We start from the raw sequence: 18,395 nt of genomic DNA, 5'->3' as shown, positions 1-18,395 counted from the left end.
ACTTTAGACAAAGGTATATAAAGCATCTATAAATGACAGGCAGACTGTGTGATTTTATCACATGATAAGCAATTTAGAATAATGATAGAGAGTGCAATATTAATGCTAATTTCTTCATCATAAATTACCAGATAATATTTACACATTTTCATAAACTGTTAATTAGTATATTAGTTGTTAAAATGCAGTGACTAATGGTAGAAATGCTAAATCAGATGTTTCCTCATCTAATGAATTCTCCTGCTCTCGTGAAGCTGAAGTGTCCATTTGCACAAGACTGAACCAGTTTCTCTGACTTTATCAGATATATGGAGGCATCAGCTAATTACCTGCACGCTGCATACATTACACGCATATAGAAATTCTGCTCATGTTCTCAAGCCTAAGTGATTTAATACCACCACCAGTCATTCACAGACTTAACTCTAATAGATGCTTCATGACTCAGGGCAGTAATACGTACCAAGCCATCCATGGTGCCTTAAGGGCATCAATTATGTACATGTCTTCACTGAGGCAAACTTTTCACCCCAGCAGCTTGCCCATACTTATGCACCATGTAGGCAGAGTATGTCAGGAAGGTATAGGGAAGCCACATACCTTATACACACCTGCTGTGCTGTGCGTGCTTTAAGAACACAACAGTTTTTATTTTAAACTGTTCACATTTCCTTGTAATCGTTTATCTCCACTAGGCCTAACCAGCTCTATTGTAGCCTAATTATATAGTCTAACAAGTTGATGGTTTATACTCGTGTATTTTATGTCTCCCAGGTATTACATGCTGGAAAACAGACCCAGGAACCTTTATAGGATGGTTTGCCACTCCTGCCAGAACGCACCACGCAACACCAAAGAATGTAAGACCCACCTCTTCACTGTTTAATTTCTCCCTCCCCTTCCTTCCGCTTGCTTCCAACCTTTCGTCCCAGAAACCTTTTATTCTCTGTTCAACTATGAATCCCCCCCCCCCTTTTTTCTTTTTTCAACATTTATCTTCACAGCTTTCTCTGTCCAGACACAGACCTGGTTTCCGCCGGATTCAAAGCTACCAAACATTAAAGATTTCTCTCTAAATGAAAGGAAATAAAAGGCGACAGGCTGCGTAGAAGCAGATGTTGAAGCCTAGGTTTAGTTTGCGAGGAACAATCGAAGGTCAGAGGTTGTGGTGCGTTCTCGTAAACCCTCTAGTCACTGTCCTCCCTTGTCAGCGGGGCTCTGCTTATGGACACAAAGGAGTAGAACACCCCCACCTTCCCCTTCCTGCACCTCTGCTTTCCTGGCTCCTGAGGGGTGTTTGGCAGCTTATCCATAACCTCACTGCCTCACTGATTACCCTGCATACCTGACACTGTGTGTACATGCATCTGTGTGTGTGTGTGTGTGTGTGTTTGTGTGTGTGTGTGTGTGTGTGTGTGTGTGCATGGCGCCAGCTGTTGCTGCGCCCACATCTCTGGACGATAATATTTACCAGAGGTTGTCTCCGTTTTTCCGTTTCCCATTCACCATCAGCCTCCACAGTTCATAAACGTTTCCTCACACTTGCAACACAGAGCGTGAATGTTGTCAAGCAAAGAATACGTTTCTGATATTTTGCAGATTTCATATTGGACAGAGGTGGTAATGCATGCAGGAATATTGCAAACATATGACACAGTATGTAAGCAAGTGTGATGCTGAGCCTCATGAAGCTGCAGGGAGCAAAAAGGTTTACAACCCAGCCTTTGTGATTTGTCAGAATACAATATTAAAATAATGTTTCAGCATTATACTTTATTATACAGCATTTTTCATTCTATAATGCTGAATTTGAATGCACTTTCAATCACCACAGGGTTTCCTTTAGGCTGTCTCGCCAATGTTAATTTGTATAAAGTTGATTACAAATAGCCCACCACAATTTTTTTTTTTTTTTTTTTACAAATGGCATTAATAACTTTCAGGTCACATTAATCAGTTTTAAATTATCACCGCTCTCTATTACTATTTATCATGCAAAGCAAAGTTTCATTTACATGTACTATTTCTCTTTCTCCTCCTGTCGTCTACTTTCCAGGTGTTTGCACCACCACTACGTCTTTGTTAGTTTGACACTTACTTTTAAATCTTTAAGGCAAAAGAGAGAAAGATAAATGCAAAATGTAATTAATTGTCCTCTTTTGTCCTCATTTAAAGATAAAATAGCCTCAGATGTAGTTCAAAACAGCATGAAAAATGAGAAGATTAGACCTTAGTCCATTAGAATATAATTACATACTGTAGATAATGTTCTTCATGGCCAAAAACGTCCATTTTATCAAACCATTTAGTTTGAAAATCAGGCTCAAATTTTAATTTTTGTCACAATAATTGAAAATTATCCCTCAGTGGTGGTCAGATTAATAGACTGTCAATGTCATTTCACATTTCAAGTCATTTTCAGTACTTGGTGCAGAGCTGGAGGCGGATATCCTTACCGTCCTGCTGTGCCCCCTGTGGGTTTGCCCACATGTGACAAATAGATCACATTGATCAAAAAATGAGAGACTGATACATACTGCTATGGAAATAATATTTATGGGCCCATAATTGCTCAAAACCCCCTTTGAGTGTATTTGAAGAGGTCGGAAATGAATGGTACTGTTATTGTGTCATATTTAATGAGTGTGTTTTGAAAGACAAAAACCCCAAAAAGCAGCCTGGGCCTGTAGAGGAGAGGGTGTGAAGTAGGCGCAGGTGATGTAGTATAAAGAGCATGAAAGACAGTGATGGGTGGGAAAGGTGGTGGATTGGTCAAACAAACACAGGACTTTCACCCAGGAGAGCAGCATTTTAACCGTTAATGATATGTTTTCCTAGATGTAACCACTTAATTTTTGTGCCTCAACCTTACACAAATGAAACCTAACAAAACTGCAACCATTTCATAACATTGGATTTGCAAACAGCCATTTAATGGGCTGATAATGGCCTCTGAACCTAATAGTAGGTGTGACAGGCCCCTTCAAACCTATATCTATAAGACTAAAAATCATGGATAACAGCCATTTAATGGGGTAATAACATCCAAATTGGGTGCATTTTCAGCAAGAAAGCAATCAAGAGAATTTCCCAAAAGGTCCAACTTTACATTTTAATATTTTAACCATTCATTACTTACTTTTTGGCCATTAATGCCTGCTTAAGAACCTAATCTCATGAGGTGGCCTGATGAATTATAGCCTTTAATCAACTGGACAAAGGTGTAAATGCTATTGTGTGTATTATATCAATTAATAATAAGGAGATGCGAAATAGACAAATAATGGTATGAAAACAATTCTAATTTTAAATTCTTCAGCAAAGCGTAAATGCAGTACAGCTTTCTGTAACATGTTCGATTAATCTGGATAAAAGATAAAATCACAGAGAGCATTCTCCACTTCTCCCTGTGTGTTAAGTCAAGCTGTGGTACATTTTAATTAAATCCCCTTTAGATGAGAACATAAAAATAATGCACCCCCCCAACAGTAAATAAAAGAAGGAGCTGAAAGCTGGGAGTTCTACTTGCTCAGGGTGAAGGCAGGCTGACACTCGCCATGTAATCTGTAAATTACCCTGGCTCCTGCCTTGCTCTGTGTGTGTGATAATTAAAACTTCAGTGGGTATGAGAAAGAGAGATGATTAGCATGTTAGTGCCTGCGCTGATGCTACTCTTTGGCAGGCAGACGTTAAGAGTCTGTCACTCAGTCTTCACCTTCACCTTTTGATTGTATTGACTTTTACTGCCATTTTCTAAATGGGCACCAACACACATAAATGCTTAAGTCACTATTAACAGAAATCATAAAGTGTACCAAGTGTAAACACACATTGTTAATCTCATTTTGCCTCTGTGTGTGGCTTGATATCACATTTTCACACAGGAGTGTTTATCATAAGCTAACCTTTGCTTCATCCCTGCTCATAATTCTTACCTCAAACAAAAATGCTTTGATTTTTTTTTTTTATATCTCCCCTGCTCTGTAATTCTGCTCCTCTCAGTTAGTTTGGACCTCAGTACCCAGATTGCCCTGCAGAATTATCATTTTGCAGTGTGAGTTCAGCCTGCAAGACATGATTACGAGATGAAACCACAAGACACTAAACAGAATTCCAGTTCAGGCTCATATCCTTATCCAGAGTGTAAACACATACCCCGAGTTAATGTCTGCAGCCACAGGGCACTGATGTGTGTGTGCATGTGTGTGTGTGTGTGTGATGACATGAGGCTATGAGACCACGGGAAGCAGCAGGGCACATGCCAAAGAGGTCTACAGTGTATTAACTTGGTGAAATAAAAGACTGATTAAAAGAGCTGATTTATGAGCTGCCAGGAGTTTACAGCTCCATTAGGAAAGAGGAAACACAGTCGATGAATAATCCAGAAAAAGAGACAGATGGGAAGGGGGGGGGGGGGTAGTGGTAGTGATGGAAAGTGATCAGAGAGAAAAAGAAATCTGGCATGAGAGCAATCCTCCCTGTATCCACGCTTCCCAATACAACAGTTTGTTGACTGTGGCAAGAGAAGGCCTGAGAGAGGTAAAGTTTAGGACAGGCTGCTGTTAGTGCAGATCGTTTGCTTTTGTGAAGTGTTACTGCTTGCAAAATGATGTCATGGAACACTGTTGGGGGAGGGGGGGAGTCAATAAAATGCAACGCCAACGCTAACATGCCATAACCAGTGACAGATGTCATGTTGCCTCTGCCAGTGACAAATATTTAAGGCGATCAGTATTTCTGGTTCTTTCTCCTTCGGCCAATCTGAAAAATTGCATTATCTTTGAAAGAAAGTGGTGCATCATTAAACTAACTTTAAAGGAATAGTTTGACATTTTGGGAAATACGCTAATTATTTTTAAATTTGAATGAGAAGATTGAATTAACGGCCATGTGTGTATGGTAGTACAGCCAGCATCTGGTTATCTTAGCTTAGCACAAAGACTGGAAACAGGGGGACACTGCTAGCTTAGCACCATCCTAAGGTAACAAAATCTAAAGATCTAAAGATCAGAAATTTACATGTTATATCTTGTTTCTTTATTCTGTACTTTATACAGAGGGTAGCTGTTTCCCCTTGGTTACAGTCTTTGTGCTAAGCTAAGCTAGGCTAAGCAGCTCCTGGTGGTGCATTTAACTTTAAAGATATGAGAGTTATCTTCTCATCTTACTCTTGGCAGGAAGTTATTAAGCATATTTCCCCTAAATGTTAAACTATGTGTGTTAGCCCTCTGATAGTAGCTAAGGTTTTGCGTGCAATGAATATATGGACAAACAATAAGACAAACTAGAAAATTTCACAAGAAATTTTGACGGGTGCCTGCTACCGCCACCAACTACTAAGTACATGTACACATTTACTATATGTACTGCCTGCTACAAGTGCTGCATACTACATGTATTACATATACATATTAAACCGTTTTAGCCCAATAAAGTCCAGAATCTCATGAGCTGTTTAAACTTTGAATCGGTTTTCTATGTCAAAGTTTGGCAACTTGGTGTGGCCTCAAGTAGGCACGATTTTAGCGTTTTTCTCTGTTTACGTCGATTTCTCGATGATTTCCAATCACTGTCAATGGGAAATTTGAAGGTTTTTTTTTTTTTTGGTGATTTTCGTAAAAAATCGCTTGGTGAATCTCTGAGAGAAGTCATAACACACCATTCCCAAATTTTCCGCACTTTTTGATGTATCTTATGCCTGTGTTGGTAAGGCTGCAAGACGAGTTTCGCAGTGAAATTTTAAGATAAGAATAAATGCGACGGATTATACTGTAGTTGCCCTGCTATTGCACATTCCTGTGGTCCAGGAATGAGCCATAAAACCCAGAAACTAGTTAGCATTTTTGCACTCTCGGTTTCCTCGTCTCAAAGTCAATGGATTTTTTCAATGGGCTTCTGTTTAGATGCCTAAACTAAGGTCTGTGGTGAACACAGGCTTAAGAGACTTTCACATTTTGTTCTACAACATAAAATACATCAGTAATTACCCCACTGTGAATTTCAAAGCCTTAAGTGTCTTAAAAAGGCAGTTGCTAACAAGTGGCTAAATCTACTACAGAACATCATCACCTTGAACTCAGCTTTACAGCCTCATTATAGTGGCAGCGTTAAGCCGTTTTGTTTTTTTATAGCCCAACGTTAGCTTCTTACTTCTAGTGATTGCATTTATGCTTCAAAAATCATAAAAGTGTTGTTAGTTTGTGAAGATTAGCTTGCTTAACAAAACTTGTAAGTATTATAAATTTTTGTTTGTCATTGAGCTTATTTTTTTGGCAACAATCTAAAATCCAATGGAAAAGTGGATTTTTGACAAGGGAACCAGGGTGATGCTACCATTGGCATCAGCCTACAAAAAATGCCATCGCAGCACTTTATTTACGCATATCCACAATTAATGACAAAGGATTGACTGTATGTGTCTGCATGTATGTGTGTGTTTCACAGGCAGGACAACAGGCGGGCCAAAAGAAAAACCTGTGATCGACCCTGGCAGCACTACTGTGTTCCCTCATCTACATAAAGGTATGTGCAAATACCCACACAGAAATATACAGACAACCCTTACCTCTCTATTACTAGGGATACACCTATCCGAGTTTTTCAGGCTAGATTTTGGCTGATTCCATATATTGATCAGATACCGGTGTTTAATGGATAAGCTGTATGCCTCACTGTGTGGAAGTGACTGAGATCATTCATTTATGTGTAAGGCAACATCAGACTTGACTTGAGCATCACTTTTCTCACTTTGTAAAACAGAAATAAACATTGAATTGAATAGATTGGCTCCATTGATACCCCATCCAGCTCTCTGATTCAGTATCTGCTCAGATATCCGATATAAGTATCAGACCTGTGCATCCCTATCTGCTACCATCCATTGTTTCTATTTTTATATTTTAAACACACACACACACACACACACACACACACTATTCATTAACATTACATTACATCATTGCCTCCATGTTTCAGATCCCACCGGACAAGGTCACCTAGCAACGGCTCTCATTATCGCCATGTCGACCATTTTCATCATGGCCATCGCCATTGTCCTCATCATCATGTTTTATATCTTGAAGGCCAAACCGAGTGGCCAGGGTGAGACAGACAGACAGACTCACAAAAACACACATCTTCTGTTAAATGTTGATATTAGTGGTTTATAATGTTTCTAATGTGTGTGTGTCTGCAGCATGTTGTTCTGGACAAGTTGTGAAGGCAGTGGAAGCTCAGACCAACAAACAGGAAGACAAGAAAGATGTCCCTGGTGAGACATGGAACACACATCCATACACTCACATTTAACAATTAATGAGCTCACGCAGCATTTAAGCTTCTTAATGGCTTCCTGTGTGGTGTCTTTCATGACCTGACTTAACTCCCATCTGTATTCTAGCTTAATAATTAGGAGTCTTGTTTACATGCACACTAGTATCCTGGTTATGAGGCTTTTCCTGGTTTTGATTGTGTACCAGATTGGATGTGTTCATGAAACACGAGTAATTTTGTGATTTATATCCTTGTATACACAATTCTAACATTATCCACATTTGTGTTCATAAACATGGCCACCGGGACAAGGGCTTGGATCCAAGTTTATAACAAACAAGTGATGGTATTTAACTGCACATAAATGTAATACTACAAGAATCTGTTTAATAAGTAGCATACTAGTGAGCAGGTGAGGACACCACTGAGTGAAGCAATAGTGCCAATAGGCATCATTAAGAGGACTATACATTAAAATAGTTAGACATTATTAAACTAAGGTCAGGCAGTAAAAGCCAGCACTGCTTGAGAATAAAAGTAGCTGTTGTTACTGTGTAGGTAGATGTTTCTTTTGTAATTTAAAAAGTAGAAATAAATTGCAGAAACAAAGCAGAGCACGAGCATACAATAACCCAGTGACTGTTTATGTGCAGACCATCTGTCCTTCCCTCTCCAGCGTTCTCAGTGTTTTCATATCTGTAAAAATAAACAGGCCAACGGTCACAATCTGATCATTTCCATGCTTCCATAAACTTCTCTTGCACATTGCACAGTTCCGAAAAGAGAGCCTACAAAATCTATACTCAATAGCAGATGCAGTTTAAACTTTGAAACACTCCCAACTTCACAAAGACACACAAAGCATCATGATTGCAGTAACGAAACAAACTATAATTAGGTTGTTTTTTTTTTTTGTTTTGTTTTTTTTGCCACCCTCCGCTTTAACGACTATAAAATTACTCTGCAAGAGTCACAGTGACACAGCACACAATTTACTTAACCGTCAGTTGCAGCACAGATACCACCCAGCAGTGATTGGAGCAACACTGTGTAATTTTACCTCTATACCATCGATTATGTCTAAATTATTCTTCAAACCTAAACGCTATGTTATCAGTGGACACACTTATATCTGCAAAGGTATATCCAAGACACTCCTGTAGTGCTCTGCACTTCGTTGATATATATATTTTTGATTTTATTGAAGCTGTAAATTGCAAATTCTGGGTTTCCTTCAGAATTGTGTTATGGTCAAGCAGAAGAGTCTCTGGAGCAGCATGTGTGTATGAATTATGAGACACTTGAACTCTCACTTCATGTAAAGATCTGCCCTCCAACAACCAATGCAACACTGATTACAGCTATACTAAATATGTAATCAAATAAACCCAATCCCATCTAAATGTTAATAGTGTTTGCTCTGTCGCGTATGTATGCGCTTATTTATGTAGCATGTAGCATAATATATGCAAATCCAAGTGTGTGCTTGTGTGTGTGTGTGTGTGTGTGTGTGTGTGTGTGTGTGTACTGACAGACCTGCAGTATGATGAGTACATCATGGTGGAATGTGAAGCTTCCAAAGCTAAAGCCATACGTTGCTTTAGGCGCCATTTCTCCTGACAATGATGCTCTGTTCAATTTCACTCACAGACTGACTGACTAACCACTTACATGTGGTGTGGATGCACACACATACACACACACACACACTGTATCTGCAGCCACGGACACATTTTGTGGTACAACAAGGCAGTGGACTTAATCATGTAATAGCTAAAAAAACACGATTAAGTAGTTATAGTGTGATTAAAAAATAAATGCCTGCATTGTTAAATAACTGTGCGGTTACAATGAGTGTGCATGTGTGCGCGTGTGTGTTTGTGTGTGTACGTGGGAGAGAAGCCCATTGCTTGGAGCTCTACCGGAGCTAGCTGTCACTCACGTAGACACTGAGTTAATAAGGCTGTGAGATGAAAGACACAGACGCTTAAATTCACACACACACACTCTCTCATACACACACACGCACACACAGCATTTGTTCCACTTAGGTATTCACTCATTACGCTGTCTATCCCCATCAGTATCCATGATGTAAGTGTAATTTCACATAATAGTCATGGTAATCATTTTATACATCCCTTAAGCTGCAGTTACTCTGTTCGTGGTATACATCCTTTTAGCCTCAGGGACCTTTTCTCTTTAGGGTACTTCAACTCATGCCAACAATTATTACCAAAAGGGTTGGTAGGTTTAATCTGGCCTTACTTTGCAGTAAAAAACAAAAGTCCACAAAATCAGATCTGAGATCTTTTCTTAATTTTAGATCTTTAATTTGCGCTGTACAGTAACCACACGGAAATCTCTGGGGCTGAAAAATTAATCCAACATGGAAGTTCGAAAAAACCGCAGTTCCTCTAATGGCCACCTGAGGCTGGCTCCAAGAGGGAGTTGATTCCCTTACAGCCTGTTTACACCTGGTATTAACATGCATCTTGGGTGATCCGATCTCAAGTGGAAAGCACTAAATACAGATGTAATTGACCACAAAGACCCATTGTGATTTGATCACTCAAACCACTTGCCAAAGTGGTCTGGGAGGCATTTGACTGCATATCTTTTGGAGTGTAAATGCTAAAGTATCCTGATGCATCATGGTGGTTGTTTTGATGGCAGCATGTTAATGCTCTATAACTTTATACAATGAGTTGAATGCAGTGTTGCGTGATCATTTTGCCCTATGGAAGGAGACATGTTGAATTCTGCATGTTGAAAACAGCGAGTTCTCCAGCTGTACCGACACAACTGCTAATATGACTAGTGAACAGCTATGGAGAGAGTGGACGTAGTAATTGTTTATGAGGCCCTTTGACCCTCCATAAAAAGTGACATAGGCAGTAATGAAATCTGAACACAAGTGGTCAGCTGGAGACGCTTGATAGACACAGGTCTGAACCAAGATGTGTCTCGGCTATCCACTGGTGTTCAGATCATCGAAATGCTTGTTAATACCAGGTTTAAACAGGCTCATAGACCCTTGTGTTAAAATACTCAACTTTACAGCAGAAATAAACACGTTTACAGCCTGGTACAAATAACAATTCGGTCTCCATTGCAAATATCCCACTCATGACAACTGTTTGGGGGGTGAGTTTTTCTATAACTGATCTGTTTAAATTTAACTAAGGCTTAAAGTTACGCATAATTAGGGGGGAGTCGCTTTCAATAACAAGCTGTCTGCAAGGCATCGTCAGAGTATATGAGTCAGATCCAACCCTTGGTCCTCCACAGCTCCCTCTCATCTAAATATGGTCATATAATGGTGGCAACATCCATTTTTCTTTAAAGTCTATGACTATAACCCACCAAAATAAAAATGACTTTGACATGTACCAAAATGATTTGTGTGCATTTGTTAAGAGTCACAGTGAAAATATGTCACTTTTAAAAGAGGGAATAATATATGAGATATGAAGAGAAATTTTTGCCATTCTGTGGTTATTGCCACTGTCAGCAAAAATGTGTCTTGCATTAAATCAACACACACCCAAGAGACCTTTGGAGATGTTTGAGTGTAACATGGCATTCTTGTCACATATGAAACGGCAGGTAACCAACATCATGTGAGATTTTACTGTATTTGCAGTGTTATTTCTACTGACTTTTCTCTCTGTGTTTTATGTATTTGTGAGAAAAAAAATCACGTATAAACATCAGTTTCCTTTCTCCCTTAGATAACGTGGTGATTTACTCAGAGAAAGATGAGTTCGACAAACTAAAAGCTGCTCCTCAGAAGACGGTGAAAAGGTGAGTGACACGCTACATTCACAAAGAACTTCACCACATCGATACTCCTCAGTTGAACAAACTAAAGCAGACAAACTGATATCAAGCTAAGCAATACTGAGTGCACAAAACATTCAGGGCACAAAACAAGCTTCCTATTGAAATCTAAACATGTCTGTCCTTGAAATGATCGAAATGGACTAAAGGGTTAACAAATCGGACAAATGTTTTCTACTTGAGCTTGGACACCAACTTCGTTTTAGTATATCTACTGAGGTTTGAAAGGGATTTACACACCAAAGGTAGAACGGCCATTATGTTTAGAGCTCTAACTCTATATTATGATGTTCTCCATATTCTGATGTTATTGTTATCGGTAGTCCGTACTACTCCACCATTTATTGCTCTCAGCACCAACACTAGCGCCTTTCATTCACCGGCATCTTAATCCACCATAAAAAAAATCTCAAATTGGATGTGTATGTATGTTTATGAATTATATAAACCTTAGGGTATGTGTGTCTCTCTATAATAACTGTATTTATACACCATTTTGTGCTTATTCAAATGTGTGTGTGTATTATGCTTCAGAACTGTATGTACTGAATGTATGGGAAACATAGAGTATTTTATATTCACCACTGTGTTCTTATCTTTAAGTGTGTGTGTGTGTGTGTGTGTGTGTGTGTGCATTTGTACGTGGCGTCACAAAGACACAGCAGAAAGAACCTTTTGTCATTTTTTCAGTATCTGCCCATAATTAAGCCACCACAGAACAAGTCACTGCAGTAGTAGTATCATTGCTGCTGGCCTGTTTTTTTGTCTACGTAAATATGTGTGTGTGTGTGTGTGTGTGTGTGTAAGGCATGTAGAAAGCAAGTTGAGGGTTTTTTGTTTTTAATGAAGCAGAGAGTCATTATGTGGCTTTGGAGCAGGCACAGAGGTGGGTTTGGGGGGTGGTGGTGGTGGGTGAGGTAGCTTAGATGAGCCCTGAAGCCTAGCAAACACTGAGAAGGGCAGACGGGGTAGGTGTCGACATGGATAGGGGTATTTATTCCAAGCTTCGCCTAAAACCAACCACCAGGTGAAAGCACGTCCTGGCAGACAACAAAAGAACATCAGTTTTCTCACCTTCGTCTTTCTGCATACATCTCATCCTTCATGTGCAGACAATGCCGCTTTATCGGAGCTGGTGGCGAGTGCGCGGAGGGAAGTGTGGGAATACATGATAGCATACAGTGCTGCACACGAACCTACAGTGAGCCATTGTGCTCAAATGTTACAGTGCCCGTAGTGAACATGCTTAGATTGATTCACTCTTCCAATATATGGAGGGGGGGTACACACACACACACACACACACACACACACTCTCTCTCTCTCAGCATCAATAGCAGTAAACAGTGTGGTATAGCAGCATGCCAGAGGATGTGCTAACTCACTGCTTTAGCTGCCAGAGTGGGTGTTAGATGTCCAGGAAACAATGCCATCTTGTGTGTGTGCGTTCAGGAGAAGAGCGTGGGACTCTGAAACAATGGCATTCTGTGAGCATCTCTGTCAACAAGGTGCTTTCGGGAGAAAATCCAGAGCCGGCATAGGGAGGAAGAGGACGGGTAATCAAATGATATTACATGGTATCATGTTGTAAAACGCAGGGCTATTTCAGTCAATCACAGAAACAGCTTAGGAACATCAGCAGCTATGGCAACAACAATAACAGCATTCTTCTCTGCTTCATTTTCATGTGTCAAAGTTTCTTTAAGGTTTGCAAAGACACAGAGTCATCCTGTGTGCATTAGCTGTCACTCACACCATTTCATTATGCAGTGGGACAGAAAAACTGCATATTCTGCAGAGTTATTTTGATTACCTGAAACAGAAATAGTGCATTTGTGCAGATATATGAGAGTGCAAAGCAACAGAGTGTGAGGGAAGAGACGTTCAAAGGAATATACACACATAGCTAAAACTAATGCAATCCAGTACAAGAAGTCTGCAAGGACCCTTACCTTCATTAAGGTTATAATATTCAGTTATCGTTGAAGCTTGGGAAATAATCATTCACTTTATTATCTTGTCTGAACGGCAAATATGAAGCTACAGCCAGCAGTGGGGTTACTTTAGCTAAAAATACAATGTGGGAACACAGGGAAACAACATGTGTGGAGTGGGTTTTCTCCAGGTGCTCCGGCTTCCTCCCACAATCCAAAGTCATGCAAATTAACTGGTGACTCTAAATTATCCGTAGGTGTGAATGTGAGTGTGAATGGTTGTCTGTCTCTATGTGTCAGCCCTGCAGTATTTTGGCGACCTGTCCAGGGTGTACCCTGCCTCTTGCCTAATGTCAGCTGGGATAGGCTCCAGCCCCCCCACAACCCATAACAGGATAAGCAGTTTCAGAAAGTGAATGAGTTTGACATTTTGCCTGTCACCATCTTGGATTTTTGGAGCCAGAAGTGACCATGTTGGACATTTTAACATGGGGGTCTATGGGGATTTACTGGCCAAGGGAGCCAGCCTCAAGTGGCCAGTAGAGGAACTGCAGTTTTTGACACTTCCATGTTGGCTTCATTTTTCAGCCCCAAAGGTTGCCATTGGGCAATTACTAGGTGCTGTCTAGGAGCTTGAGCTAATCAATGGAAAACCATACACATCTAAAGTGTATGGCAGTGGTTCCCAACTGGTAGGTCGTGGTCCAGAAGTAGATTGTGGGCCCACTCTGAATTGACTGTAAGTGACTCATAAATGTGCCAAGTTTGTAAAAAAAAAAAAAAAAAAACACTAAATTTTTAAGTACAGTGAATTTCCAGCACAGAGCTTGTGCTGTTCTGTAGAATGAGTGACTAACAGACAGCTACTTGACTAAGACAGGAAACTAGCTCAATGTCATGGCCAAACGCAAGTATGAATGTAATAAACTGTGTGGACCTCAAACTACTGACTAAGGAGAAATCTGGACCCTGTGGCTGGACCAGTTGGGAACCACTGTTTTATGGGATACCAGTGAGTGTATGCACATGAAAATATATTGAAATATGTGTGTGTTTGTGTGTGCAGTGAAAATGACGCATCGTCAGAGAATGAGCAGCTGTTGAGCCGCAGCATAGACAGCGACGAGGAGGCGGCATCAGACAAGCAGGGATCAGCTGAGACCAACAACCCCAACCCGTGCCTCGTCAACCTGGGAAACAAGCCCGACCTCTGCCTGCTCTCTCTGGGCCTCCTGGAGCAGGAACGAGCCTGCACAGCATCCCCAACCACTGCAGCCGGACAGGCCAACAACATCCCCAGTCCCAACCACATCGGCAATGTCAACCACTTTGCCAGCACCAACCACATCAGCAGTGTGAACGCAGTCAACAACAATAAAACCCCGGGGGTAGGAAATTGAAGCTTTTAAAAACATCACTAGAGTGAAAGATATGACTGTGAACAGATCCTCAGTTAAGCTTCATCTGGAACTCACACACTGTCTTTTTTTATTCACACACAGATGCTACAAAGCCGAAGGAAAAAGATCCTGGATCTGTATGCCAGGGCCTGCAATGTGACGGAGGGTAAGTCTCTCTTACACAGAAAAAAAATATTGATCTTACCAAGGCTTGTAATCAAGAATTGATTTCTGTCGATACTGTGGGAGAGTTTTACATCTCTCTGCTAAAGATGAACTCTTTGTATGAACTGTGTTGTATCATTTTGAAGAAAAAAAAGAAGTCATTAAATCACTCCACAGGGATATTGCTCCACAAGTAAACAAAATTTAGACTTGTTCACCATCTTAGTTTAGCATGTTAGCGACCTAACATTTGATCATTAGAACTAAACACATAATGCGGCTGATGTTCTCTGAGGACCTTGAATATCTGTGCCAAATTTCACTGTAATCCTTCCAATACTTTTCTCTCATCATTTTCAGTCTGGACACAAAATGGTGAACTGATCGAATGACCCACTTTGCCTTCCATACAGCTGCACCACTAGCATGGCTAAAAATAATGTCGCTAACACTCCTGTTTCTCTCCAGGCCTGAGCCCCACAGAGCTTCCCTTTGACTGTCTGGAGAAGACCAGCCGCATGCTGAGCTCCTCCTACAGCAGCGAGGCGGCTGTGGTAAAGACGTGGAGGCACCTGGCCGAGAGCTTCGGGCTAAAGCGCGATGAGATCGGTGGCATGAGCGACGGCCTGCAGCTCTTCGAGAGAGTGAGCACAGCGGGCTACAGCATCCCCGACCTGCTGACACGCCTGGTGCAGATTGAGAGGCTGGACGCGGTGGAGTCGCTCTGCTCAGACGTGCTGGGCAGCGGTGAGATGGCGGCGGCTGCCGGACGGCAGGGCAACAGCAGTTTTCACAGCCAGCTGGTCTGTCCATCCCCGTGCCCATCTCCGTCCCAGCGCTGCGCCAGTGTCTAAATATGCGTTGGAGCACAGACTTGAGAGACTTGGATGCCTTACAGTATACATGTATGTAGGGATGGAAACTGCTCTGACAAGGACAGCACATATACAGTATACACCTTACCCCCATCACATGAAGAATGTCAGTGGACCTCCCCGTGTACAATCCTTGCTTTCCCGTCATGGGTTTTCTCTGTCAAGAAGCTAATAATCTGAAAAACTTTGTATGACCTTCATGTTCTGTCTTTTTAAAGTGCTTCAGAGTTTGAGAAAGACAAAACCAAAGACCAAAGATTAACATTGTTCTCTAGTTTGTCACTCAAGATATTGTCTGTTTTTTAGATTTTTGTCTTTCTCAAAATGCTTTTTAGTAAAAAAAATAGCTAGATTAACTGTGCGCTGGACGCAACAGAAAAGTTTTGTTAAAAAATGTACTATACATTTTAAAAATCACTGTGTTTGGTGTGCTGATGTAAACAATCACCGAGCAGCTCTTTGCAGCAGTGCCAGTTAAGTGTCTGTCTTGTAGGCAAACCGGTGCACTATAAGTGAGAGGAATGAGGTCGCCTTCTTGTCCTCTCACTGAACCGTTTGATCAGGACCAAAAACTAATATTAAATCCCGGAGCTGATGCAACTAGATGTTTGTGTCCGTACTGAGAAGGCGACCCCGTTTGACCGCAGCATCAGTTAACATTCATAACTGTAACTGCGCCCTTTGGCTGTGCTGTCATCATGCAAGGAAGACAGCAGAAATGAGCTCCCTACTTAAAATGCAATCATTACGCCCAGCTGGAAATACTAAACATCACTCAGATCGGCTTTCATTGTGCTTGAGAACTTTGGGCTGTTTGGGACACCACCGCGTCTCTGAGTCCCCACCAGTCGCAAGCATACACACAGTCAACATTACACACCACTATTCTTTAAAAACATTGTGTTTGCTAATTGAAAATATGGGTGTTAAGTGTGGGATTGCTGAACACAAACATAAAGTCAGTTAATTATATTTATAAAAACACAGGACTGAACAATTTAAGGTGGTGTGTCCGGTGTTAATCCCATACAGTGCATGAATACAGCATCACTTTGTTGCTCATGTTTTACCTAAATCCACACGCAAATCCACTTTCCCCAACTTTAACACACACACACACACACACACACACCAGTATACTATTTACTGCAACTACTTCCTCAGCAGTGACCCAGTCTGTGACCCCCCTCATAATTCTTCCTCTCCCCCTTTATTCCCCTTTTACCTCAACGCTGCGGTCTAGTGCTGCCGCCAGCCCTAATTATTTGGCGTGTGGCTCCCCGGGCCCCTAATAGGCTGAAGTGTTGTGGTTTACAGAGCGGGTGCAAAGTGCCTGTGATTTCCAGCACCCAATTAAGCATTTAGGGCCACTTAACCACTGAAAGCCCAGTGGAAAACCTGTTAAAACCCTGCATTAAAAACAGAGATGCCACGGCAGAGGCATTACTAACTGCCCCCGGGGTTGCTGCGATGTGAACGGTGCAAGAATGCAGTCGGTCGCGGTGGAAGCAGCGTTACACTCGCCCCATAACGTCTGACCTTACTCAGCTTTTGTGGTCGGCTCAGTCATGCTCAGACAGGATTTAAGCTCCCCTCTCCCCCTATGGGACCAATATGGCAAATGAGAACAATATGCAGTTGTCCACCTCTGAGAAGCAGCTGAAGCTGGTTAGCGTTGTACGCACAGAGACTGAGGGTGGCTCCGATAAGCATCGTGTTAAACTTTGTGAGGAGCGTCACGTTTACGCTCTTCCTAGCTCCATTAATAATGATGACGTTAACAGGTAAGAAGCTGTAGGTCATCGTCCTGCTTTTTCTAGCAGTTAAAGCTTCAAATCTCAGCAGCTAGCGCCAACTTTAACAAGCAATGCCAAGACTTGCTTTGATCTCATTTCTCGGGAATAAGACTGATTTTTATCTGAAGTCTGATGTTGTCAGCATAATGTCCCATGACCGCTCTGCACAAAATCAAACACATCACCAGCTGCCAAGTTCTTTTTTCTTATGCCTTTTCTGTTCTTATTTTATATCGCAGACTCTGGGGCTGGACTCCAGTTCTTTAAATTAATTAATGTGCATGTTTATCAAGCATGTATTCAGATCTTTTTTCTTTAATATCTCTTGTCAATGCAAATAAAAAGCTCACATTTCAATATACTGCCCTGTTAGAGCAGGGTCGTCTTTATCCAATACAGTTCAATTCAAAACAGGTTTAACTTGTTATTTTTATGATGTTTTATACTTTTGTAAATAATGCAATTTGTGGATTGAATTGAAATGAAATGGACCCAAGCCCTGGTCTCAAACAGGCAAACTCTTGTCTGACATGTATTATGCTGGTAGGATGATATACGGAAGCCAAACATGGATTACTTACCTCAGTAGCACGTACAGTATAGTAGAGCGTGTAGAGTCACACACAAACTCATCACAGAACCAAAGTATAACTGTATATATAACTTATTATTGTACATAATGTATACATTAATAAAGATGTATGGCAAAAAAAAATCTTGGTATTTTAATTGACCAATAAAGTATCTTTATTATTGCAGTTTATCCTGGCTGTTACCTGATAAAAGGAATTTTGTGTGAGACAATGACTATGGAACATTTTACAGAATTGCTTTGGTGCAGTTATTTTGTACATTTCGTGCTGGTATGCAATAAGTTGATATGATAGAGTCTACAACCATGCTAGTGGCTCTGTGAGGCTGTACTTAGTGTTTTTTTAGCTCACTTGCAGATGTGTAGCAGGTATAATGTTCACTGTATTTATTTATTAATTAGGACAAAACGAAGAGCTTGAAGTACAGCTGAGCAATATATTGATATTAAACTGATATCGTTATATGAGACTAGATATCATCTTAGTCTTATCATAATATCAAAAGTGTTGTCTTTTC

At 40.9% G+C, this 18,395-nt stretch overlaps 1 protein-coding gene across 1 annotated transcript in view; it reads left to right on the top strand.

Moving 5' to 3' along the window:
* Positions 1-17,988, top strand: part of edar (ectodysplasin A receptor) — a 49,540-nt gene extending 31,552 nt beyond the window's left edge. The window contains exons 5-12 of the mRNA XM_033616964.2: positions 775-860; positions 6,445-6,522; positions 6,976-7,101; positions 7,196-7,270; positions 11,007-11,079; positions 14,116-14,437; positions 14,552-14,615; positions 15,083-17,988. Of these exons, the coding sequence (XP_033472855.1) occupies positions 775-860; positions 6,445-6,522; positions 6,976-7,101; positions 7,196-7,270; positions 11,007-11,079; positions 14,116-14,437; positions 14,552-14,615; positions 15,083-15,468 (1,210 nt within the window). The 3' untranslated portion in view covers positions 15,469-17,988. The remainder of the gene's footprint in view (positions 1-774; positions 861-6,444; positions 6,523-6,975; positions 7,102-7,195; positions 7,271-11,006; positions 11,080-14,115; positions 14,438-14,551; positions 14,616-15,082) is intronic.
* The last annotated feature ends 407 nt before the right edge of the window (positions 17,989-18,395 follow it).

Source organism: Epinephelus lanceolatus, chromosome 14 (genome assembly GCF_041903045.1).
Source record: "Epinephelus lanceolatus isolate andai-2023 chromosome 14, ASM4190304v1, whole genome shotgun sequence".
NCBI lineage: Eukaryota > Metazoa > Chordata > Actinopteri > Perciformes > Serranidae > Epinephelus > Epinephelus lanceolatus.
Note: the sequence above shows the minus strand (reverse complement) of the source record. Positions and strands in the feature narration are given on the sequence as shown.